At 38.9% G+C, this 27,401-nt stretch overlaps 1 protein-coding gene across 5 annotated transcripts in view; it reads left to right on the forward strand.

The window, feature by feature from the left end:
• ARHGAP18 (Rho GTPase activating protein 18) overlaps positions 1–27,401 on the forward strand; it is a 191,772-nt gene that overhangs the window by 118,971 nt on the left and 45,400 nt on the right. For all 5 annotated transcript variants that reach the window (XM_027056930.1, XM_027056932.1, XM_053222253.1 and 2 more), the window contains 4 exons: positions 14,401–14,594; positions 17,695–17,930; positions 21,476–21,539; positions 25,813–25,991. In XM_027056930.1, the coding sequence (XP_026912731.1) occupies positions 14,401–14,594; positions 17,695–17,930; positions 21,476–21,539; positions 25,813–25,991 (673 nt within the window). The remainder of the gene's footprint in view (positions 1–14,400; positions 14,595–17,694; positions 17,931–21,475; positions 21,540–25,812; positions 25,992–27,401) is intronic.

Below are 27,401 nucleotides of genomic sequence, written 5' to 3' on the forward strand. Positions count from 1 at the left end.
TTTCCCCTTCTTTGGAAAATGAAACACTAAGTCAAAGTGGCAGGTTCCGTTAAAGCATTATATGTGAAAAATCAGTGCGAACAGATTAGGGTTATATAATTTTTAAAATTGGAAGAGACTTGAGATGTTCTTATTCATATTGTAGAGTGAATTATCTGTCATGTTTACACAAAGAACAACAGAGCTGGAGATACCAACTTCTGTCTTCCAGTAGAATCTTCTTTACTAAACCACCCTGTGATAATAACCTAAGAAATACTCTTTCTTGGGACATTAATATGGCCTAGGAGTGATGACAGCACTTCAGGGGAGAGTTAAGAACCTGTTGGATGGACATAAGGCGAAGGGGTGTGTGTGTGTGTGTGTGTGTGTGTGTGTGTGTGTGTGTGTAGAGAGGGAGATATGTATATATATGTATATCTCTCTTCACACACTCACACATGCACACTACGATTCATGGAGCCGTAGCCCAAAGCAAGGGTTGGGTGAATGCTTAGGAGGTAGCCAATGAATGTGTTTCTCTTCTCTACTCTCTTCATAGCTTATTGCAATTCACTGATTAGGGTTTAAAATGGCACAATGAATTATGCAAAAGCTGTTTCTGCAGGAGGGGCTGTCTTGCAGCCTAATGCAGCACAGATGGAAGATCTTCCTTTAATCATTGTTCTCACAATACTTGGAAGCTTTTTGAGGAATAAGCAGTCAGAAGTGGAAGTGAATGGCCTTCAACAGTAAATGAATTCCTTCTGCAGAGAGGAACTGAAATGTATTTATGATGCAGATGGTTGCCCTGTGTTTGAATGCTCATCCTTGTCATCTGATATTCATGCTTAGAAGCATGAATGTGTCCTGAAATACTTGGGTTTTAGATGGTTCCACTGGAGAAATTACTTCTGCTCAGACTGGCCTAACATGTATTATTATTTCTCTTCAAAAATGGTTGCGAGTATTTAAATGCCAATTCGCTCCAATCATGAAAATATGCAAATTACCTCTCTCTCTCTCTCTTTCTCTCTCTCTCTCTGATCCTTAGTTACTACTAAAGAGACTGAATTAGTTAGCATTCCCTTACTTTTATTAGCATAATATTAATGCAAATGATCAGCAAAGGCTTTTTCAAAAAGAAAGCAGAACCATGGAAAGCAATTAATAACAGTGCTCACTTGCCTCAGTGAGGAAGGAAAAAACATTTATGATTAGGTTTCTAACTTTGGTATCTATGCCAGGGACCACCCACATGAGCCTAAAAAGGTTCTTGTTTCTAAAATCAACATCAGCTCGGAGGTGTCAGCTGCAGGGCAAAAGCCAACTGAAAAAGGCCCAAAGGGAAAATTTTGGAAGGTGATATGCAGTTACCTGTGGGTAGTTCATGATGACTCAGGTGCTCTTAAGCATGTGTGCTATATGGTATATTTCTAAGCCATTGCTTTGTAAACTATAGGCGGAAAAAGTAAAGGAATGATACTCATTGGCCACTTCAGTGTATACAGTAAAGGACTGAAAACCATTCCCAACAAAGGGGTTAATATAAAGAGGACACTGATTAATTCTTTATTTGCTCAGAGGAAATGGGCTTACATTAGAGGGAAGTAAAGTTGAATCAAATAACAGGAAGACATGGTTGGCTCTGGGGAGAACTTTATAAAATTAGAATGAGGTATATAGCAAGAGACTGGAATCTCCCTGCTTACCTACTCTTACTGTGCTGCAAATGTTTCTTACAGTTTCTGGCATCTGTGTTGGCCTTTGTTTAACTGGAAGTGAGCTCTGCGACACTTCCTTGCCGAACCACTCATAGCATGAGGCCAGTGCTGCCTTGTATTGTTCATTTTCTATAGGCCTTACCTCCACTGTTAGAAGGGATCAGAGGTGAAATCCTATGTTTCTTTAGACAGCAACATATATAGTGCCTTGCAGTTAACGAAGAGTATTTGTTGAATGGATGTGTAGATCACAACGTTGTGATCTGTTTATTGTTAAGCAAGGCCCAAGCTCTGGAGCATCGTTCCACCAAAACAGTGGAGTATAGTGCACCCGGATGGCTCAGTCCGTCCAGCGTCCGACTTGGGCTCAGGTCATGATATCATGGTTTGTGAGTTCAAGCCCTGCGTTGGGCTCTGTGCCGACAGCTCGGAGCCTGCAGGCTGCTTTGGATTCTGTTGTATCCAGCCATCTCTACCCCTCCCCCGCATTCCCTCCCTCTTTCTCTCCCTCTCTCTCTCAAAAATAAACATTAAAAAATATTAAAAACAAAACATTGAAGTATTGACTTCATGTCACTTCTACTTTTTTTTAAGTTATCTGCTCTACTACTTGAAATGGAAAATAGACTTCATTATGTGGATTAATTTCATTATTAAGTCACAATCACAGTTATTTTTAAAAATAAAACTTAAAATACAGAACTCTGATTCTGACTGACATCTGTAATGAAGGAAGACCAATGATTAAGTGTAGGCATTGTTGTTCAGTGAGACTTTTTATTCATAAAGTTATTGGATGAAGAAATTCACATTCTTGTATGAGAGTGGTTGGCATATGCTCAGAGTTTTGCAAGTATTTCTTATAAAAGTTATGCATGTTACTTTATAAACCCTGCTTCAGCAAATAACTGGAGTCTTTTATGAGGTGGGAACCCTTAATAGTTGGCCCTCCAACATCTGAATTAAAAAAATGAAAAGGAAACAAAGAACAGAAAACAGTTCTCAGTCTTGGATTTTTACTGTAAAGTATCTGACCACATAGGTCTTTCTGAAGACTTACCCTGGCAAAATAGGAAGGGAAGTTAATCTTTGATGCCATCATTCATCCTGATGGTTTTGGTGTATACAGAACAAATACTGCTTTCTGCCCTAGTGGGCACAACACCCTCTTAATCCTTTCATATCCTCCTTGTAGAGCTTACTCGTACTCTGTTGTGGTCTCTGGAGGCTCTGTTCTGCGTTCAGTAGCCCATTGGCTAATCTCTTCCACAGTGTTAGCTTCGTGAGACCATAGTTCTTTCTTCTACCTCTCTTTTCTGGCGGGAGTATCATTGGTACCAGACCTGGCTGGGATGTGAGGTCCTGGGAGCCTTGGCCAGGGCAGAACGCAGAGCTCATGGAGGTGATCCAGGCAGGTGACCTTTTGGGAAAAAATAGAAATCAATCAGTCTGGGCTGTTTCTTTGAAAGGAGAACCCAAGTCTAGAGCAATGGGGAAAGTAGAGGAGAGCGAGAGGGACGGCAATGGAAGAGTAGAGGTGGCAGTCCTTGAGCTGAACATCGATTTAGTATCAACTTTCTACAGAGTGCCAATAGCCTTGGTCGTGGCTAGGGAAGGAGCTCTCAAGGGCATTAACTTGTGAACTTCTTGGTCTGTTTCAGATTCCCACAGGGAATGGCAATGGGGACCCAGATGCCATATTGCTTTCAGTTAAGTGGGAATTTGGCTGCTCTGCGTACGCAACAAGTGAACAGTAGGCTAGCATAAGCCTGGTGATGAGTGGGAGACTCAGGATTCTTCTTAAGACAGGAATTAAACTAGGGCAGGTTCATATTCTTCCAGTTTGGCAGATTTAATCTTCCCAGAATTTTATGTGCCTGTGGGTGGCATTTACCAGAGCTCAGTGTGCCCGCAATACTGCTAGATGATGTGGTAATGCTAATGAATAGCTTTAGTTATGTTTTCTTACTAAATTAGTTTTTTCTTTACCTCCTGCATTTCCTCTGCTCAGCCCCTGAAGGTTCCATAAAACCCTTACCCATCATGCCTCATGGTCACATTAGGTCTCACTGCCCCCTGCACTCTGTTCCTGAATTCTAAACAGAGCTCAGTGGCTTTTACTGAAAACATTTATTTTCGTAGGATTTTTGTTTTCTTTTGTTTTCCTTCCAATGTTAGACTTAAAGTACCCACTCCAAGCAGTATTTAACGATTAGAAACGGTCTGTAGTCGCCCATGTTATTTCTCATGTATCTTTCAGGCTACCTGCACTCCCGTGTCTTGGGTTGGGTCAGCTGAGATTTTAAAGCATACTAAGACAACAGGGGCCTTAGATAATCTCATTTAAAGAGGAAAAAATGGCCCTGTAATATTCACATATCCTACTTTGTAACTGATTGCCGAGGACATGTGGTGAAAACATGGATGAATTGTTTCTGAGCTCGGCTAAATCATTTGATTAGGTGGAAATTATCCCCCTCCCCCCCAATCTACTCAGCAGAGCTGACTTTTAGCACCTGGCTTATAAAAATACTTCCTGGCCTTCAGTATTACAGGTGGAAAATTATGGTATTTGAGAGTCATTTGGAGCTATCCATAAAATTCTACTTTGTAGCTTAAGTGAAGCAGATTTCTTTTTTCTTAGCCAAGTAGTTGTCATTTTGTTGCCACTGTTTTCAGTTGTTTTATGACTATTCTTCAGTATTATTTTGAAATAATGTGTAAATATCCTCTGCCTATTTATGTAGCATTAACACAGGTATCTTTTCCCTTTTAATATTTTCTTCCAATGTTTGTCGGCTTTCTTTTGCTGGCTGGTGAAGGTTGGTTTTATACTTTTACAGCCCCACTGAGATGATTTCTCCATCTTATTTCAATAAATAGTCCCAAAGAAGAGTTTAATAATAATGCCCACATCTCTTCCAGAATATGCCCAGGTCTTTGTCTTTAGTTATTATCAAAAGGTTTTTTTTTTTCTGACTATGCCTTGTGTCCATGTTTTTATTAACATAGGAAAGTTGATGCTAATATGTATATAAAAGTTTTATGAAGGGCAAGAGGTTTGCCCGTAGGCAATAAGTAAAACCAGTATTATATTCAGTACTATTCCAACGTGTTAAATTAAAAAATATTAACGTTGAGGCACCTGGGTGGCTGAGTTGGTTAAGCGTCTGAGTTCAGCTCGGGTCGTGATCTCATGGTTCATGAGTTCAAGCCCTGCATTGGGCTCTGTGCTGAGAGCTCAGAGCCTGGAGCCTCCTTTGGATTCTGTGTCTTCCTCTCTCTCCATCCCTCCCTCACTCACACTCAGTCTCTCAAAAATAAAAATAAACATTAAAAATTTTTTCAAAAAAATATTAATATTCAGGGGCGCATGAATGACTCAGTTGAGCTACCGACTCTTGATCTCAGCTCAGGTCATGATCCCAGGGTTGTGGGCTTGAGCCCTGTGTCAGGCTCTGCACTCACTGTGGAGCCTGCTTAAGATTCTCTCTTCCCCAACCCCCCACTTCCCTCTTCCCTCCTGGCTCATGCTCACTCGCTCTCTCTCTCTCTCTCAAAAAAAAATTAATGTTCATAGTTTGGTATTATATCAACAAATGTTTTGTTAGTAGCTATATGATGGCAGGCATTATGAATCAATACTCTGTGAACTGGAGGAGGATTTTGGAAAAGTTGTAATTTATTACCTTATAGTCAGAATGAAATCTCTCCTGGATCACAGATTCTGAAGTATATTGTTAAATTTTATATGGAGGGTTGTACGTTGGTGTAAATTTATGTGTTTGTATTAATGTATGTTTAAGGAAATCTGGTAAACTGTAACGATGAAATTCTGGTCTAATAGAAGGCTTGATAGGGAGCTTCTGAATGACAAGTCCAAGATCATCAGGGAAGATCGGAAGACTTTTGGTTTTCATTAGTGAATCTTCATTTCACCTCTGGAAATGCATAGATACGTTGAGAGGGGCACAGCTTTGAAACAGGCAAAACCATTGATTTGTTAAGAGCAATAAAAATATAATGGAGAAAAGGTTGGTGAACACCTGGGAGGCTGATAACTACTGTTGAAACCACGTGACTGCTGTGAAGTAAGAACCAGGTATTAGCAGTGGTGAGGAAGCTGGACTCCATCTCTGGAAAGAGCAGCCTTACTAATGGGCCGGTGAATGGGTTTCAGCCAAACCCACGAAGACTGTGAGAGACAGAGCAGGTGAAAGGGAGGGATCCCAGGATGGGCTGTGGAGGTGACCTCAAATTATGTTTGCATCTACAGAAATGTTTAGGGAGTGGTGGGGGCGGGGAGGGGGGGACATGAGCGGAGGTGAGCAGATCCAAGTGGTAGTCAGAGAGGAAGTGAAGTTCTTTGTGAGAAAGCATTGGTGAACCCCACATGGCCTGAAGCACATTTGGGCTAACGCAGAGGCCCGAGGCCTATGCTGCAGGGCTGTCTGGGCCACAAGTTTAGTGAGGAACTGGAAAATTCCACCCATACCTGGTGTTGGTGGCATTTATAATCTATCTCATGATGAATGTTTGAGCAGCTTGGTTGAACAGACATCTCTGAGAAGGTGCCCAACATATAGTAGGCACTGAACAAATATTTTAAAATTCATTTGAGAGATTGAGTTGACAGGACGGAAGCAGGGAATGTGAGCTTAACAAAACCTAAGCCAGTGTTTGTTTATGACTTGATATTAGGTGTAATCTAACGTGAAATCAGCTCTTTGTTTTGTAACCTCTATTTCCTCACAAGGAAGCCTACTTTCAGACTACACTCAAGAGTGAGAGGCATACAATAATTACTTAGTAATTGCCTTTTTAAGGTTTCCTGATGACTAATTTCTTTACTGTCTACTTTTCATGTTCCTGTCTTACTCCTTTGTAAGTTTTGTGCAGTTAAATAAAAATCACCTTAGGAATTAAAAGGAAGTTGTTGTGGAGGCAACAATAATTGAACAATTTTAAATTAATAATTGAAGAATTTACAAGCATCTTCTATGGCAAGCAGTTTGCTGAACTCAAGGATACCCAGATGAAAAAACAAAACACAGGATATTGCCTTAAGGGACACAAAAGGTAGCATAACAGTGCAGGATGTGGTAAGGGCTGTGGGGAACCTGAAGAAGCAGGGGAATGCTTTTATTCCACCCCCCACGGAGAGAGGTATCAAGATGTGAAATTGAGTAACAACAACTAGAAAACAGATCCAACTGGAGAGCCTATGGCCAGAGTACAAAGAAGCTGCTGGTGTCTAATCTCCAGGTGGCTCTACAGCTAACCGGAACAAGGAAAGGAAAGAGTCCCTAAGTAGAAATGCGTCCGACGGAAACACGTATCAGGTGGATGTGAGCCATGGGGATGGATAATTGAATGAAATGTATATGCAAAGCTCAGTTTGATATGCTTTGGGCCATTGTTCCGAGATCTTGACATTTTATGTCAAAGCCCCACAGCAAATCCCTCTACCCTTGTCTTTGGAAGACGATTTTGGCTTTGAGGCCACGTGGCTCCCTTTTGGTTACTTGTGCCTCTAAGTGAGGGGGAAGCAGGGCCTCCCGAGAGAAGTTTGGGGAGCTCAGGAACCAAGAGAATCTCACTTCTACTCAGAACGAGGGTCTAAAAGTGGAAAGGCTGTAACCCTAGCCCATAATTTTCCCTGTGTGTACCTGCCTGTGTCTGTAGATAGAAACAAAGGACGTTTTTTCCAGTATACCTTGGTTGCCTCCTGACTTTCCCACATGTTTCTGTCCTGTGCCTTCCCTACTTTCTGTCAGACCTGCTGGTGTTAGCTGCCTCTATCCCTGCTCTTTCAGTGTTATTCGCATGTAAGTTGCTTTGCCATAGTTTTCTGTAAAAGTGATAAAGCCGGGTTTTCAAAACCAACTCCTGACAGTGTCACTGAGGGGGCTGCTCCTCTCAGTATCGCTTAGGCAGTGTTGTGTAAGTGGAAGATCATCCGTTCAGTTGCTCATTGATTTGCTGTATGTCAAAATGGGACGGAAGTTCAGTGAAGACTAATGTGCTGTACAAATACTGACTTTTATTTTTAAAGAGATAAAATGCTGAAAGAAATAATGCTTAATTTTTATCCGCCCCCCCCCACCATGAAAGGGACAGTGTATACGAAGAGGAAAAGTAAATTTACTTGAAATGCGAAATATAACTTCATATATTTTTAAAACTGTAGCAGTTAGGGGTGCATGGGTGACTCAGTTGGATAAGCGTCTGACTTTGGTTCAGGTCACGATCTCATGGTTCGTGGGCTCAAGCCCCGTGTCAGGCTCTGTGCTGACAGCTCAGGGCCTGGAGCCTGCTTTGGATTCTGTGTCTCCCTCTCTCTCTGCCCCTCCCCGACTCATGCTCTGTCTCTCAAAAATAAATAAACGTTAAAAAAAAAAAACAACAACCAAAAACTGTAGCAGTTGGGTCAAATAGAAAAGATAAGGGATCCCTTTTCCTGGGTTCTCAAAGCTGCCTAGATGTGGGGAGAGGCCGGTGTGGTGTTGCTTTCTCATCTACTTCTTGCTGCCTTCGGCATTGTCCCTGTTCGTTCTTCCTGGATGTCAGCACTGCTTCTAATAATTACTGCTTTCAGCTAAACAATAGGCTTCCGAGAGGAAAAAAATGACTTGGGTCATTCGTAGTCTGTGCTCTTCATACTCATTCAAATTCAGTGTATTCTGATGGACGGGGCCATTACAGAGCATTAATAGTGGCACCATCTCATGATGGCAGTGATTACTTCTTTAATGTCACTGCCCAAGTGAAAGAAAAATCGACACAGCAGAAAACACGTTTTCTGTTTTTGGTTTTGGTTTTTTTTTTTTTTTTGTTTTTTAACACAGAGATAATGTATGGGGAGAAGCAGAGTGAGTTAAAACCATTTTTGAAAATTTCCAAGTTCTTCAAAGAAAGTGTTTCAAAAACAGGTACATGTGAAGTCATGTCTCAGAGTGACACAAAGAATATTTTAGAAAATGCCTTGGAAAAGATGTATCATGCATTTTAAAGAGAGATGGTTTGATTGTTAAAAGGTATTTTTCTCTAGATAAGTATACTGGTCATTTAAAAACGTTAATTATAGGCTGTGTCAACATGATCACTTTGGGTTTTGCTATGTGTGGTACAAACTGAGAAAGAGTGTCTGATGCAAAGGAAAAGTAAATTCTAACCTTTCTAGTCTATTTGGTGTAATAAGACGACTGCAGAAGAAAAGAGGGCACTAATCTTGGTTCTACCATCACTTTGCTGGGTGACTTGAGGGAGAATTTAACCCTGGGGCCTCATTACCTCATTTAGAAAATGATGGGATAGATTTAAATACCTAGGATCCAATACTGTTCTAAAGTTCATGCTTCAATAACTATGGCTTTATCTAAAATATACTTGGTCATTATGTTTGATGGTAAGTTATGCTGTAAGAACCTTTTCTTGGGGGGGGGTGCATTAAAAACAGAACAAGAAGTGAAACAAAAATAAAACATATTCCTCTGTTTTGTATCTCCCAAACTAGTCACTTCTTTTTAAAATATCTATTTATTTTGATAGAGAGTGGGGGGGAGGGGCAGGGAGAGAGAAAGAGGGGAGAGAGAGAATCCTGAGCCGGCTCCACACTGCCAGAGCGGAGCCCAATGTGGAGCTTGAACTCATGAACCGTGAGATCATGACCTGAGCAGAAATCAGGAGTCTGACTCTTAACTGACTGAGCTCCCCCAGGCTCTCCCCAACCTAGTCACTTCTTTCTGCGCATTGAAATGAACGTTGGGATAAGGAACATGAAAGAAAGTATAACTCTTTTGGGGAGGATATTGTAAGAAAACAAACAAATCCGAATCCTAGCATCAGAAGACTTCAAGAAAGCAGACTTTGGGCCACAGAAGTGCCTCTTGGAAGGGACAGAACAGCAAACAGACTGATGAGTGCAACAACAGGAGTATTGATGTGGGTTGGGGGTGGGGGGGGAGTGGACAGAAAGTAGAGATCGGACCAGGTAGTTAAATATGAGTTCAAAGAAACATCCTAGTTGCAAATAAATTTGCCCTGAGATGGTTGAGGGAGAGGAGAGGTAAGGATGACCAAGGAGTGATAAGGAAAATACACATTTTCAAATACACTGGCCCAAAGGAAAGCTTAGAATTCCTGCCCCTTTGTCCATGATAAATAAAAGCAAATGATGAAAGACATTGGCAAGGTAGAGGATTTTAAATGACGTTCTATTCTTTGTCATTGAAATATAAATTAAATATGGGTATATCACTGGAATGAGTCCCAGTTTTGATGAAAGGCTGTGAAACTAAACTAAAATAAACAAAGAAGTAGGTCAAGAGTCACCAGGAAAGCATGGCTGTTTCTTTCAGTAAGGCTTTCTGGAGCGTTGCCCGCAGAATTGAAAAGTGCATTTTGAGACCCATTAGGTGGTGCTTTTGAGAAATACTGGAACAGCAGTTTTCAGAGTGTGGTCCTGGAACACCCGGTGGGGGCAGGGTGGGGTCCCAAGACCCTTTTAGGGGTCTCGGAGATCGTAATTGTTTTAGTAATAACACAAAGATGCTATTGGCCTTTTTCAATCTCATTCTCTCATGAGAACACAGTGAAGTTTCCCAGAGACTACATGATGTGCAATATCACAAAAGATTGAATGCAGAAGCAGATGTGAAAATCCAGATGCCTTCTTTTAAGCCAGACATTAAAGACAGTTTCAGAAAATGTAAAACAATGCTACTCATCTCACTACTTTTTTTTTTTTTTTGTATGGACAATAGGGCTTACCCTCCCCCAGAGTTATTTATGTTAAGATGTCAATTATTCTCATTAAATGAATTAGTATTTTTTCCCAATTTTAATAGCTAATAGGTATATCAATAGATATAACCTATATAGGCAAAAGCTCTTTGGGGGTCCTTGAAAGTTTTTAAGAGTATAAAGAGACCAGAATGCTCAAGAATGGCCCTCCGAGAGGATAAGTAATTTTTCTAAACATTAGAAGAGGGCAAAGGTGACCTTATTAAATTATGGGAGGGGCAGTTATTTATAGTCAGCAGTTTTACAGTGACCAGTGATACTAAGTTCCACACCCTCTTCATGGTTACCCAGGAGGGATTTCAGGAGGAGAATTCTCCCTTGATAACTCACAACAAAACATTCAAGGTTATTGGTATTCCTCCCATTTTGTAGGTAGGAAATGTTAGGGCTAGATAAGTCATGTGATTTTCCAGAATCCTAGAGGTAGTTATTACCCCCAGTTCCATATATTTGCATGTAATTTCTCTGACTGCATTGGTACTAGAATGAGTCATCAGTCAACTTGCTTTCATTCGTCTAGCAGACCACAGCCTAAACGCATGGCACCATCCATCTCCCTGTGAAGAACAAGTTGTGTCAGACCAATTTAACGTTCTTTATGACAAAGTAAATAAGAGGCCTGAATGATCTAATTACATTTGAAATTCACTGACCAGGGGAAAAAACATCACAGAAACACAGGATAAAATATACCTGGGAAAAATAGAACGAAACAAAGCCCCGCTTTTTTTTTTTTCTTAGAAACACAGCATAAGAACATGCTAGCAAGAGGGAAAGAAAGGACATTCCATAAAGGCGCGTAAGGGTCTCTTAAGTTACTATTTGCTGATCATGTTAGAGGACACTGTCTAGATCTGTTGGTGGCTTTAGCTGGAAAAAGTGAGGAATGTGAGCATTTTTGAAGAGTGGCCCTGGGATGATTGACACATAGGATTCTGGAGGGTAAGTGAGGAAGAACAATTGTTTGCCAGTAAGTCAGGTGGAAGTGATGGGTAGTTGCCTATGGTACAAACCGTGTGTTCCTTTGATTTTAGCACCATGTGTTACCTTGGGTCTTTTGGAAATATAAAATATTTCTGCTCTGCACTTCATTATGTCTAGCAGATGTTACTTTATGTTCTTGAACCCAGTTTGCACAATGAACATGGCATGGTATCAGATAACATAGTCCTGAAAACCAAAAAGAGGAAACTAGTTACCTGGCCTCTTACCAGGACAGTTTTAAGAAGGGCCACACTTTCAGCCATTGTCTGTATGGAGTTCAAATGTAGAGTGTACTAAGAAAAGAAGTGCCATGACGCATTTATTGACATAAACTGTAACTTAAAAAATGTTCCCCTACATTTTTAGAGAAAATGTAACCTACCTGGCATGCTAAGAAGGGTAGTCTACCACTGAATGGTTTCCTCCATCTCCTCCCCATCCTCTAATGTTTAAAAAAGAAAATGTTTTCTTCTAACATTTACCAATGATTTGAAAAAGGAAGAAAAAAAAAACAAAAAAAACCTCTCCATTTCATGGGACTCCACATTGTCGAGTTGTGGTAAAAAACATATTCAGCTTTGAATCTTATTAAAGTAAAAATACTGAGTCTATTCATTAGCACTAGGTGATTAGATTTTTGCTTTATGCATGTTTTGAAAGCAGGGCTTGATATAGAAGGTATATTTACGTAACAATGCTGTTGCTCAATGCCCTTGCATTTTTCTGCCCATGCTATCTTAATGGAAATTTACTGGAAAATTCTTGCCAGAATAAATACATTCTTTCAGAAGTGAAAAGCTTAATGTACTTTTAGTTCAACTGCACCTCTTTTCTGTGAGCAGATAAACCAAATTATTTGGCATTAGTCATTACACGTCACACATTCCACAGTATGTATTGTAGCCTCCCGTGGAACTAAGTGGTGCAGGAGATAGGAATAAGGTAGCGGATCTCATGTTATAATGAGAGAGAAAACAAAAACAAGGATAGGGCATCTACATATTTGACATGAAACAAACCAAACATGAATTTGGCAGACATCCTGTAAATGATTTTTAACTATCCTGGTAAAGCAGGATTATAAAACAGGACTTGGGCTGGATAACTATCCTGGTAAAGCAGGATTATAGAACAGGACTTGTTGAGCTGCTTGGGGATAGGTTGAAGTAAAAATTTATTTTTTTTGTTTTTAAGAGAGAGATAGCTTTCACGTTCACATTTTAATTAAAGAATCAGGAGTGGAGACTCTAAAATGAGAACACTGAAGGTATGGCCACTGGGGCAAGGAAAGGGGACCAGGATGGGATGCAGGGATGTAAACAGGACGATTAGGGCAGGGAGGGAGGAAGTGCCCCTTGAATTAAGGGGTGGGGGAGGCAAACAATGGACAATGGAGACTGGAGGAAAGAGGTTCACACAACTATGTCCAGACTTCCTCCTGTTGGCCCTAGTCCTAATGCCCACCCATCATCGCTCCAGACTTGATACTGGGGAGATATTCGAGTGATTGTTCATTCATTACTGACATTATTAAAATGCATAATCAAGTCAGAACCATCTTCAAAGGCATAAAACTGGCCTGTTAGCATATTACAGTTAAGTAGTCAGTTCTATTGTATTTGTTTGTAGCAACAGGAAATTAAGTGTTTTGACTTTCTAAGAAACCAGTTGGAATTAAACTGCTAGGTAGAACTGATCAGAGTTTAGTGACCGTCTCCCTTATGTACTATTAAATCCTACTGTTGTAAATAATTATGGGAAAGGCCACTTTAAATGTGAAAATATTCACCTACTATTAAATAATTTTGTTTTATGGTTCTTTTTAATTTCATATGTGAAGTAAGAAAACCAATGTAGCAAAGTATTACTTCCTAACATTCTCTTGGGAGCTAAAGGAGCAATTTGAAATTAGAATAACAAAACGCTAGTTCACCAATTATTGTTCCCACGTAAATTATATCTTCAAAAAATTTTTGAATATAAAGAGGAAGCACCATACCTTTAAAAACTTCCTTTTTAAAGTAATTAGGGTTTTCCCCCCTGTAGCTCAATATAAAAAATTATAAAACAAAAGTTAGTATTTCTATTATATATGGGATATATATACTTACTTATTATCAGGTCTTTTAATTCACTTTTAGTATCAGGTGGGATGTGACTTATAATGAAAAAAACGTAGTTAACTTGGAAGTTATAACAATACCTTTAGTCAATTTATCCTTTTCTTGGTAGATAATATTTGAGATAAATGTTGAAGAGATAACTCCTAGCTATTCAGCATTGCCAATAAATGATTTTTTCCCCCAACAAATAAAGTTTCAGTGTATTTTAAACCACAGATTGGCCAAAGGTACATCTATAAGTGAAATTTGAAAGTGGCTTTCTATAGTAGAATGTAACAGCAAACTTAGTATGTCATTCATCTGTTGGCTTTGGTTTCAACAATAAAAAAGGAAATTCATATGGTATGTCATGTATTGCAGATACTTTGCTCTATAATGGCTGAGTTTTGTTTGCAGATATAAATAACAAATATGAAATACTGTATAGAATTGAATCTCAATAGCCTGTAGTCAGGATTCAACCTGTTGCTTTCTGAGAAAAAAGTTTTAGGTTAGAAAGGAGTCTTAAAATAATTTACATGAAATGGAAATGGAAAAATGGTTTATTCTATTGTTGTTTGTTCTTTGCATACTTTTTCATAGAGAATGAAACTCTTTGTTTGCTCTACAGGCATATTAAAATTACTGGAATCTCAAGGTAAATAGCTTCAAAATATATATCTCTTTGGTTTTACTAAGGGGAACTTAAAGAGTTTCAAAATTCTTCAGTCAGTGCTCTGATGTTTGAGAAATTATACTACTTCCTCATCTGTTAAAATGAACCATGTTTTCTTTTGAATTTATAGTCGCAAATATGGCCAGTACACTATGAACCAGGAAGTCACCAAAGTTTCGGAAAAACCTCCATATGACCGATCAAGTTCTCAGGATTCTTTGGATGAACTATCTATGGAGGACTATTGGACCGAACTAGAAAATATCAAGAAATCTAGTGAGAACAGACAAGATCAAGAGGTGGTGGTCGTCAAAGAGCCTGATGGTAATGACTAACTGAATAAAACTCTTGTTTGTGTATGTATTTATGAGAGATGGATACAGGAGAATGTAGAAGGAGAATAACAACAGCAACAAAAATTAAAGCTAGGACAGCCAAAATAAGATAATGCCAGTTGGCCTTTCAACTTGAAAAATTACTTGTTTGTAGCAGATTTATGGATGCAGCTGCCAAATTTAAATGGCAAGAACACATTCACTTAGTCTGAGATACGGCTGGAATCTTGTTGACTAGGCTTACGGCATCAGACATTCCTGGGGTTAGACTTGATCTTTGAAAGGATCTAAACTTCCTTTCTCTGATATTTTAGCTACACGGTCCTTTTTTCTCTAGTGAGATTAGATGCTTGTGGAAAGCTCACTATTTGCAGTGATCCTGTTTTTCAATTGGTCAGTCAGCTTGAGTTATTTTGATGTTCTTTATTTTATTGATTCACAATTTTCCATATTCTACCTAGTTTTGCCTTTTGGAAGAGCAGAACAAGCCTGTTCTGTTTTTACAGGATAGCCTTTCAAATAATTGAGGATGATTATCTTGTACCTCACCAAATCCTTCTAGAAGGAAAAAAAAAAAGAAAAGATTTACATACACCAGTCCTTCAGGTGATTTTCAGACCTTTCTCCGTGTCGGTCATCTTATCTTTCAAAGTATAGTACACCCGATTGGATATAATGCTGCAGGCTTAGCCAACTAACCTGAGGGTATGGGTTTGGACAATGTATGATGGCATTGGTGTTTTTAGCTTCCATATTGACTTCTTTCTTTTGTTGGTTTGTAATTTCTCTCCACTTTCTTTCCAGCCATGTTTCCCATAATCTCCACTCCTATATTTGATATTCTAGAAGAAACATACACTTTTTTTTCCTCTTAAAATTCATGCTGTTTCTTTCAATCTCATGGAATCAAGCAGTCACCAAGGTTTTGATGACCAGGTCTGGCATCTTTTATAATAGCTCTCTTTCTATGCCTTGTGCCATCCATAAGTTTGTAAGTTTGTTTTTGGGGTGTCAGTTGATGCGGGTGCCAAAAAAGTAAGAGACAGTTAGTGCCTTCTGACCCACTCACAATGATCTCCTTTTCAACAGGATTTCTTAAGTCAGTGACTTAGCACTGAGTTGTTTAAGCAGCTGAATCTACCTACAGAGGTTTTTCTTTCCCCTTTGCTATAACATTGCTTGGAAAACCTACCAATAATACTTTAAAAAGAAAAATTGGAGATTTTTCTTTTGTTTTTTTAACGTTAGTTTATTTTTGAAGGAAAGAGGCACAGAGCATGAGCGGGGGAGGTGTAGAGAGAGAGGGAGACACAGAATCTGAAGCAGTCTCCAGGCTCTGAGCTGTCAGAACAGAGCCCAAGGCGGGGCTCAAACTCACAGACCGAGAGATCATGAACTGAGCTAAAGTTGGACGCTTAACTGACTGAGCCACCCAGGCGCCCCTGGAGATTTTTCTTAATTTAACATTTCTCAGATTTGTAAAATGATAACTCATTTTTGTTTTTGTGTTTTTGTTTGAGTTCTCTTTCATTTTACTCTCATTCTTTCTCACTTCACCAGTAAGGTTGAGCTTATTTGTGTTAATCAGTGGATCCCCCAACCTTTCTGTCTCCGTGTTTCAAGATGGAAGCAGCATATCAGTGGTCTGCTGAATAAGGAGAAAATATTCCACAGAAAATAGTAGTCAAGCCTGATATGTAGCTGTGTGTCATTATCTATTTCATAAATTTCCAAGATGAAAATGAATTTGCAGGTAGTTGTTCATAAGGTCATCATGAAGAAGAATTGAGAATGTTTCTACATGCCCGTGCCTTTTCTTTAACTTTAAATTGTTTTGACTTTTACCTCTAACTTTTAATGGACCAAGTGACACTGTATTTGAATCTTGTTTACTTATCATGTCGAGACCAGCTTTTTTCCCCTGCCAAATTGTTTTTATACATGTGTACTGAGTTCTGCATTAATGGCATTAATAATAATGGCTGGCTTTTTATGTCAGTGAACAGTTTTTATTGCCTGGCAATACGGAATACCTGGCACTACATTCTGTTTCTTGAAACCAAGGATGTTGACACTTGATTTCTGCCCTCAAGGAGTTCATAGGATGTAGAAGGGTAGATGGGCTATCATAGAGCTTTGCAAAGCTCTTCCCATGTAGCTAGCATTCTCTCATTTGGTTATGAGGCAGCCAGGACTGCTGTGCTTTAGGTGACAGATGAGAAAACAGAGTTGACTTGAAGCTATGTGACTTGTCCAGAGGGACGTGGCTACCAAGGTGGAGAAATGGAGTGTAGATGAAGGTCTTTCGTCTCTCAAGTTGTTGGTCTTTCATTTTCCTCTATAAACTTAGCCCTGGGAGGGAATCTATTCTACTTCTCTTTCTGTTTTTGGTTTTGTTTTTTTTTTTTGTAATTTTTATATATCTTAATACTGTTTACTTTCTGCTTTCAGCATTTTGAATTGATTAGGTAATTAGTTTCCTATCATCTTTTTTATCCCCTTAAAATAGTGTTTCTTTTTTAATTTGCAAAAAAAAAAAAATCTGATGTGCTTACTAGGGGGATTAAAACCTTAAATTTAAAATTGCTTAGTTCCTGATGTCTGGATGCTCTCCTTCTTTGCTATACTCCATGTCAGCTACAGCGAACAGAAAAAAAACAGCCTTTCCATCAATTAGTGTTGGACTCTGGGGCAGTGCTGAATTTAAGCCAAGAAACGGGCTTTAATGGATATCCCCAGCATTGCCTTCCTTCTGTAACTTGATGGAAGTGAGTTATCTTTTCATTGCTTGCTCATCTCTGGAAAGAGAACAGTATTATCCTCCTCTGGTTAATCTGCAGAGAAGTGATAGAGGTTAATCACATGTGAAGTCATTTAAAATTTTTAATTGAGTATATATGAAATGGATCTAAAATTTGATATCTTTGTGGCTGAAGTTGATGGCAGTTGTCCAAGTTTCAGATAATGATTCTTAGTGCTGTGGTTTGATTTCGGTGGAAGAATGTCAGTAAGCGTGTTTGAGGAGCTTAAAAAATGTAAAAGTTATCATATTTTGTGACCTTAAATGCCATTTTTCTCTACCATCTTAGAGGGAGAACTGGAAGAAGAGTGGCTTAAGGAGGCTGGTTTATCCAATCTCTTTGGAGAGTCGGCTGGAGATCCCCAAGAAAGCATGGTGTTTTTGTCAACACTGACCCGGACCCAGGCAGCAGCTGTTCAAAAACGGGTAGAGACGGTCTCCCAGACCTTGAGGAAAAAAAACAAACAGTACCAGATTCCTGACGTCAGAGACATATTTGCTCAACAGACAGAGTCCAAAGAAAAAGTAGGTTTTCTTTTTTGATGTTAAAACAAAGGAATAATTGCTTTGAATTGACTGACCCAATCCAGTTTCATTCAAATCATTAAAAACTTAGGGAGTGTGTATATGCTAGGCATGAAGGCTCTGTGCTGGCAGTGATCAAGAGAGACCTGGTCCTTGTCCTTCTAGGAGTCATACTGCTGGGGCAGAAAATTGTAAACAAGTTAACATTCAGTGCGAAAATCCTTGTGTTAGGTGTCCTTGCAGCATCAGGAATAGCCCTGACCCCTCAGACAATGTGACTGCCAGTTGTTACTTACAGAAAAGTAGGAGGTAAGGGATTCTTCCTTATCTATTAACTCTTGCAGGAATATGTGCTTTTCCCCAGCCTCATTTGAGGATGAATTGAAGTGGAGGGTGAGGGAGCTAACTGCAGTGTGATTAGAAAGCAAGACCCCTGAAACATGAAATAACTTCCTCTTTGTATCTAGTGCTTAACACAACACCCAGCACACAGATTTGAGTAAATGTCTGTCAAGCTGATGAATTTATTATGGAAGCTGTTGGAATCTGGGTGAGAATGTGGGACTGATGAATGAAGAGCTATCAGGGGAGGCATGGGGACCGTGAGAGACCTCTGTGGCCTCGAGCAGCAGCCCATTGGGGGGCTGTTTTTCACTCATCCAGGAGGACCTAAGGAGCTTGCACAAGTGACAAATTAATATCATCTATTCCTTAATCAGGAAAATCTTGCTTTATAAAAAGAAAAAAAGTCACCTGAGCTAAATGATGTTCTTAGGGTTAAAGCTGATTTACACTCTGGATTATTTTTAGGTGTCACCGAATAGTCCTGGTCTTAGAAGACCCAGGGGGGTTGTCGGAATGAAGACACACGAAAGGAATCTCGAACACTGACGATAATAGTAATAATTGCTGCCACCACTGCTGAACACTTACTGTGCTAACTACTTTCCTTCTTTCATTTAATCCTTACAGCTGTCCTGTGAGTGAGGTACTACCATTTCCATTCCGTGGCTGAGGCTCATAGGCTTTAAGTAACTTGCTCAATGTCCCGTAGATAGTAAGCCCAAATTGGTGTGGCTTCGAAGCATGTGCTTTTAACCGCTACGTATCCTGCTGTATTTGGGTTTCCGTATATGATTCTGTTATCAAGTAACCCGAACATGAGATTCTATTTATACTACAAATAAAGGGTAAAAAAAAAAAAATCCTACGATTCTAAACAAAAACAGGTACCTTGTAGTTATGGTATCTTTCTGTCACGTAGAGAGGTTTTTTTGTTTGTTTTGTTTTGTTTTTTGTTTCGCTTTTTGTAGACATTTTATTCTCCCAAGACATCCTTAACAGTTCCGATTGTTACTCTATTTGCCTGGACAATTGTGGATCAAATCCAGTCTGTTTGGTAGGAGTTTTGGGGGCACTGGATTGTTCCAGGCAGGTCCCTTGCTGCTGTGAGGCAGTTAAACACTTGCTTACCACCCACTGGTTATTTGGGACAGCCACTGGAGTTGAAGGACTGGACTAGGTTTCCAGCTGTAGGAAAATGAGTGGTAAGGAAATATGGTATTATGATATTTCCTTCCCAATTAAAGAACCCTCCCTAGGGGAGTTAAGAGGAAATAAAAAGGGGGAGGGGGAAAGAATGGGTTCTAAGCAAAATATATGTTCTGTGGGATTCCTGCCAGTCTCCAAGAGGATGTTGCTACTTGGTGCTGGAAGCAGCATATTCCCAGCAAATTCCTGGTAATATCGAAGCCACATGGTTTGAGTCCATAGTAATTGGTGGGTTGTATCATCTGATGGCATCATTAAGAGAGAAATAGCACAAGTAAATTAAAATAATGTTAACTTGCTTACACGGCATGCCTTTAATTGGAACACTGCCACCCATTAGAAATATGTCCCCCCTTCCTCAAGGAAACATGGCCCCGCCATCTTCACTTGCAATTCTTCTGTTCTCATAGAAGTACAAATTCAGCCCTTCCATTTTAAATGCTTCCTCATGAAGCCCTTGCTGACACTAGGAAATAGAATACAGAAATGAATACCATCTGCACTGTTATCTTCACTTGCTAAGGAAAACAGTTCTGACCACATGCTCCAAAATATGTGTTCATATGTAAGATTAGAATTATTCGCTGTGTTCATTGTGCTGTGGAGGGCTAACCTTCTGTAGGCTTGTCAGCGAAGAAAGGAGGAGGGTATTTGCTCTATCCTGAGGGGGACTGGAGTAGCGTCGTGACCCTTCTAGCCCTTGTGCGCTAGTCACTATACACTGTCCTGAGTACCTCTGACCTCTAAGAGGTGCACCAGTGGCTGCTACGTATCTGCCCTAGCGCTTTCCTAGACTCTTCTTAGATAGCAGGTGAAGGGGAGAAGATCTTCGTGGCTATCAGCCTGAGGCGAAATGTGTTTGAAAGGACTACAAAGGCTACCTTATCTGAACAGAGATGCAAATCCAACAGAATGGTTATTTTAAAAATGATTCGTTCAGATACGCCTTTGTGTATGATTGATCTAGACTCCCCTCCTGATTCCTGAATTCCTTCTGAAGCTTTAATTGGAAGGAAGAAGTAGTACTCCCTGGCCACACTTCGCGGTGAAGGGAGCCAGCCATGTTCGACGGTGTCTATAAACCCTCGGAGGACTACAGCCTTCTGGCGTCACTGCCCTAATCCCTACGAAAAACCATTCCTTTGACTATCTGAGCTCGTATTATATTTAGTTTCGGTAATTTAGTTTTAATTTACCTCACATTTATTACTAGCCTTCTTTTTTTTTTTTAATTTGAACAATTTCTATTGTCACCTACATGTCAACTTGTAATTTTGTTTTCTAACAGTGTTATCAGAATATAATTCATACACCATCTAATTCATCCTTTTAAAGTCTACAATTCAGTGATTTTTGGGATATTCACAGATTTACAACCATCACCGCAGTCATTTATAACACATTTTCATTATCCCCCAAAGAAAGCCCATTTAACAATCATTCCTATATTCCCCTCCTTACCCCTAAGCAACCACTAATCTACTTGTGTCTCTATGATTTGCCTTTTCTGGACATTTCTTAGGTAAGCATAGCTTGTAACTGGTTCCTTTTACTTTTTCAGGGTTCATTCACGTTGTAGCCTGTATCAGTACTCAAGTTCTTTTTATTGCTGAATCATATTTCATTGTGTGGATGGATCACACATTGTTTATCTACTCCTCTGTCACTGGATATTATCAGCTTTTTTTTTTTTTTCGTTATGAGTTTGCCTTTTCCCTTCAACTAAGTAGTGGTGTGCTTGATGACAAGGACGCTCTTCGTGTTTTTCATATTCCCTATGGGGTTTAGTATTGTGTCTTACAAGTTGGTAAGTGGGTAATCAAATATTTGTTGGATGATTGCTTGTTGATTGTAACCGCAGTACTTTTTTTCTGTGGTTGTTGTAGTTCTGAGTATGTTTCCTATACTCTAAAGGTTAGCAATGGAATTATTTACAATACCATTTCTCTGGTTGTGAGTTGGAGATGACTAAATGGCCCACTTTGTATCTTTAGGCTCCAGATGGCACTGAATCACAGTCAGTCAGAACAAATGAAAACAAATATCAAGGAAAAGATGGTATGTTGGACCTGTTCTCTTGTATTTTCCTATTGATTAGCATAACAAACAGATATAACCTTTTAAAATATTCACCTTCAAATTCTAGTAAACAAATTTTATTAAAATGCTAATATATAAAGTGCCCACGTACGTAATTACATAAGGCTGAGAATATAGCGCCCATTGATTTTTTTTTTTTTTAAATGTTAGTGTATCTCTGTTCTACATCTCTGTGCATAATCCGTTTTCCTGAATGCTTACCATGTGCCAGGTACCTTGTGAAGATGTTTACCTAATTTATTATTCTGAAGAACTTTGTGTAGTGGGTACTGTTCTTGACCCATTTTACGGATGACAGAACTGATGTTTGCAAATGTGAAGTCACTTTCCCAAGGCCATACGGCTAGTCAGTGGAGCCAATGAACTTGGGGTCCTGTTCTGAAATCATAAATTCTCAATTCATAAATGGATTCCTTTTCAGAAAGTTTATAAAGACTTAAAAGTTAGGATTTTGGGGGGGCAATTCATTATAATCCTCTCCTATTCCTACTTTTTCTCTTCTATACCTGTTATTTCAGAAATGGATTAGAATTCCATGGCATGGATGAAAATAAATGGTAAGCTTCATTGGCGCTTAGTCAGGGAGGAATTTATAGCTTTTTTCACTTATTTGCAAAAAGAAAAAAATATTCTAAATTAAGCTTAAAAATTTAATCCTTACCGGGTTGTTTAAAAACTTTAACAGAGGTGGTCTGTGGCTGCCAGATTCCAGCCCAGGGACTTATCCTTTTGTTTTGTTTATGTTTTTAAGAGTGTTAATGCCACTAATAGTGTTGTATTTGGACTGGAAGCAGTAGGGGAGGAGTATCAGGTAGACTGTGGAGGACTGGGAAGTGTTCCCAACCTCATCACAATCAGGTCAGTCCCAGATTATAAGGGATATTTTGGAGTCTTGGAACAGCCAGTATCTCCATTTTTCTTTCCGTACTTTTCTCAGAACTTCTGTCCTGTGCCCCTGCCTTTCAAAATAAATGAATAGGTAAATAAGTGTGTGCATGTGAGTGTGGATGGCCACATACATGTCTATATATTTATATCTGTAAAAGCACTTGCTGTTACGTGGAAATTTCTTTGGTTCTATTTGTTTTAAATATCAGAATGATATTACCGAGTGTTTCCCCAAGTCTGTGTACCAGTAAACACTGAAGGGGCAAGCACGCTAGAAATAGCTGGTGCTGGCCTGTCAGGGCGCTAGGTCATTGAGAGAGACAGATGAACCTTTTAGGCCAATGCTGAGGATGCTTTGGGGAAGGGGGACTGGCCGTTGCTCAATGAACACTGAGGAAAACATTGTCTTTTCTTGATGGGTTCCCCCCCTCACCAGAGGTGGTGATGTAGGCTATATAAACAGAAGTTCTGGAGGGCAAGTTCATTATATGAATACTTCCCACCTTGCTTGCAGCAGCTGAGTAAAATGTGACCGACTTGCCTGAATTACAACTACTTTTGCTGGAATAGAGCCTCTGATCAGAATAATAAGACTGTATGTGTAATGTCATATGTGTAGCACCGTGTCACTGAGTATGTACCACTCCACCTGTTGTGAGCAATGCCACATTCTTTCGATAGACAGTAAATTAACCAGTTTTATGTAAACCTTGAAAGGTTCAGAATGAAATGCATGGAAAACATTGTCTGGAGTGTGAAAGTGGACCTCTTTCTGTTTGAAATCTGAAGGTGTGAGTGACATTTTCTATTTTAAATGTTTTCCCATACTTGGGCTTTTCTTGATGTTCAACGAAAGATATTTATCTTAAATGAAAAAGTCATGAAGTCTTAATGTTGCAAGAGTTGTCCCATTTCAAATTAATCTGCTAATTCTTTTCATCAAATTATACAAGGCCCGTTGTTTTTATACATACACTTAGAAATTTTAATAATATCCAAATAACTTTAAAACTTTCATGTTAATATGCATATTTACTTATTTTCTCTTGATGACCATGCAGGAAGGAAAAGTCTCTTTAAAAATAAAGGCACTTTGGGATATTTTGAACAATTGAAAAACTTGAAGGAGTTTTGTCAAATACTTATAAGCCAGTGCTATTGTTCACTTTAACAACCAAAGGAGAATAAGGAAATTATACTATTTACACTTTAGGACTTTAAGAGTCAAAAGGTTTATCTCTGAATTCTCTGTTAACTTTTCTAAGTCATTGATTCATAGATGCTTTTAACTAGCTGGTTAACTATCCATTTCTTGTAGCGATGTCTCTGTCACCCCGAAACTGTTTCTCCTACTGTCTACCATAACTTGATCTACCGTTTGATCTCTTAGGCTTTTATATTCATTTCTTTTATTTTTGCCACATTTTGGAGCAAATTCATATAGTTTGAATATATTGCAATTTAATTATAATTTCTCCCCTCAGTTTTGAAATCAGAGAACAGTGTGTGTGTGTGTGTGTGTGTGTGTGTGTGTGTGTGTGTGTGTATGAGGCAGTGGTGTTCGTTGTAACTCTTACATGGGGGTGGTGAGGAGAAAAAAAAGGGGGGGTAGTTGTAAAATTCTTGTCTGTACACACTCTGCTTCTGGAAAGGTAGCTTCTAATTTAAGAAAATGGCTAATCATTTTTTTCCCCCCTCTCCGAATGGTTTCCTAGGAAACCAATATACATATTCACAGTAAAACATACAACAGTGTAAACCAGCAGGAGAAGAAAACTAAAATTGTACTCTGGCCATTTCAGTTAATACTTTAAAAATTAATTATAAAAAGGTCTAGTTATTCTAATTAAAAAATTGTCACAAGCTGTTGGAACGACAACACAAATAATACGTAAATGTGCCATAGGTAGCAGCAGATAATTACCATCGGAGAGCTTCAGATTTATTCTTAGTTTTGGAATTGGCCTAGGGCAGTGTTTACTGCCTTTTTTTAACTGGGAGATGCTACCATGTTCACCTCTGTAGTTTGCAAGGCCCAGTGCAAACTGAAGATGTGACTTCTTGTTCAGATTCCAAGGCAGTAACAGTCGAGCATTAAACCCAGCAGGGGGCGCGTCTGAACACAGAGTCCTGTGACTGCGGATCACACTCCTAGAAGCCTCCCCCGCTTATCAAACAGAAGTAATGAGGCTAGATTCGTGTTTATTCCTAATTTTCCATTGGGTGAAGCAAACTTTTTTTTTAAATTTAAATGACTACAAATAGAGTTTTCTGAAGGCAGTAGTTTTAATAACAGGCATAATATGTAAGTGGCATGCCTTTGTTAAAATTTTAATTCAACTTTACCTTCTGTTGCCTTGTGGTGTTAATATATAAGCATGTAAATGCAGCGTGTAAGTTTATTTTGTAATTCAGAGCTGTCTGCTATGAATTAAAAGTCTGCAATGAAAAAAATAACAGTAATCCTGTCATTGGTTCCAAGGTTTTTATAATGTGAGTTGTGTTTAAACCAAAAACTTACCAAATAGTCTAATTTAGAACTATCTTCCCCAAAGCTTTGAAGCTGGTGTTTTCAGCAAAGAGGTTTTTGAATGTAAATTCTTTCCTAGAGGATTAACAACGGACAAAAAAATTGTTAAACTATGATACACCCTTGAAATGTTTATACAAATATACAGAATTTTTTTTGACAGGGTTTATAGTTGTGAGAACCTTCCTAGTCTTTGATATAATTGGGTGCAAAATCTGTTAGTTCATGTACCAGGTACTTCTAGAGCTGACTCCCACTGTGGTAAGTTTTTGGTACCAACTCTTATTCTGGAATTCTTACTCTGATAGGTAGGTAACATTCCAGAAAGGAAAGGAGGGGTGTTGAAGAGATTTCTTCCAGGAATCTATTCCACTGTTAGAAAGTGAAATGGTGTATCACTAGTTCTAAGAGAGAGTAAAAGTAACCTCTTTCCACCCCCTCCCCACTTTTTGTTTTTGCTTTTAATCTCCCAGTGTAAAAAACAACAACAAAAAACCATTCAAGTCTACTGAATTTTTGTGAGGCTTTTCATTCAGAGTTTGAGATCATCCATCAATTTTGGAATTTGACCTGGTCTAAGAATTGTGACCTCCAACAAAGATTCCACAATTGAACTATGGACTCTAGTCTTCACCTTCCCTATACCTTCCATGCACCATTGGTAGGATTCTTTGCATATGTTTTGCCTTTAAAATATCCATTAATTACTGACTATAGTAAATAGTACTTCCTCCAGAGGTTTGTATACAGTTGATATAAAGACGTAAAAAAAGAAATAAAGAAAAAACATTAATTGAGTCATTCTTTTCCCAGACCAGGCATCTAGTCTAGTTGTTGGTGAAAAAGAGCTGATCCCACTGGTCCCTGAGGAGGCACCTGCCTCTGAAACAGACATCAACCTGGAGGTATCATTTGCAGAGCAAGCAGTCAATCAGAAGGAGAGTTCCAAGGAGAAGCCCCAGAAGAGCAGAGGCGATGATGCTCCATTACTTGTACGTAGTGCACTATTCAGATTTCACTAAATAGAAGAGTATATTTTTCACCAGCTTTTTATTTTGGAAATTTCAGACCCATAGAGAAGTTGGAAGAATAGTACAGCAAACAGCCCTACAGGATTCATGTAGATCCATTTGACAGTTAACATTTCACAAACTTTGCTTTTCCTCTTTCTACATTATCTATTTATGTGTTGTGCTCTCGGCTGTGCGCTTGCTTTTTTTTTTTTTTTTTTTTTTTTTTTAAAGTAAGCTCTTTGCCCAACGTGGGGCTTGAACTCATGACCCCGAGATCAAGAGTTGCATGCTTGGCCCACTGACCCAGCTAGGCACCACCCCCCCACTTTGTTTTAGCTTAACAAAGACCTACAAAACAACACAGCTATAATACTTAAGTTGAACACTAAAGCAATAATTGTATTTCATAACAGTCATATTAAAATGTTTCCAGTTGCCATAATATTGTCCTTTATAGCTTCTTCCTTCCCTACCCCCATCTGGAATTTGAGTAAGAGTTGTACATTGCATTTGATATCATATCATTTGGTTTCCTTGAATGTAGATCACATCCCCTGCTTTTTCTTTAATATTTTTGAAGAGTCCAAATCAAATTTCTGACTTTGTCTGTTCCTCATGACTGGATTCAAGTTAAACATTTTTGGCCAAACTACTGCAAAGATGAGGTTTATGTCTCTGATTGCATCAGCAAAAGAGGGGCATGCTGTCACACGACCCCTTTATTGGTGATGGAAGTTTGATCACCTAGTTAAGAAGATGTTCACCAGATCTCCGTATTAAGATACCTTTTCCTGTATGCAATTAGTACTAATTTGTTATGCTTGGGACTGGGTGAGTATCTCATTTGTCAGTAACAACCAATCGCCCACCAGTTTCCCCATGCATTTGTAATCCTTGCCTGAAACAATAATTAAACTAGCGTTTGAGAAATGGTGATTTTCTAATTTTTTAATTCCATATTGATTGGTTGGCAATCTTGTGTAACACTTTCTCTCCCTTTTCTCTCTTTGTTTTTGAATATCACTATGGACTGATGGCTTCCTTTTTTTTTTTTTTAACTCATTGTTAAATAATCATTGTGTTTTTTCCTTTAATGTTCAAATATACCTAAATTTGACCAGTGGGAGCCCTTCAGGCTGGTTCCTATGTCATTTTAACATGCCCTCATTTCTTTTACTTCTTTGCTTTCTAGGATGAGATAGATGTTCCAGGCTTACTTTGTACTTTCCTTCCCTTGGACTTGAAAGACTCCGTTTCTTCAAGGAGCCCTGATTTCTTTTAGTAGCAGATAGTATTTAGAAATTAAGCTTCATGTATTGAGTGTTCTTGTTGTTACTGAATGTCTTATATTTTTAAAAATAAATGTAGTTATTTACTTTGTAGAAATTC

This window comes from Acinonyx jubatus, chromosome B2 (assembly GCF_027475565.1).
Source record: "Acinonyx jubatus isolate Ajub_Pintada_27869175 chromosome B2, VMU_Ajub_asm_v1.0, whole genome shotgun sequence".
Lineage (NCBI taxonomy): Eukaryota > Metazoa > Chordata > Mammalia > Carnivora > Felidae > Acinonyx > Acinonyx jubatus.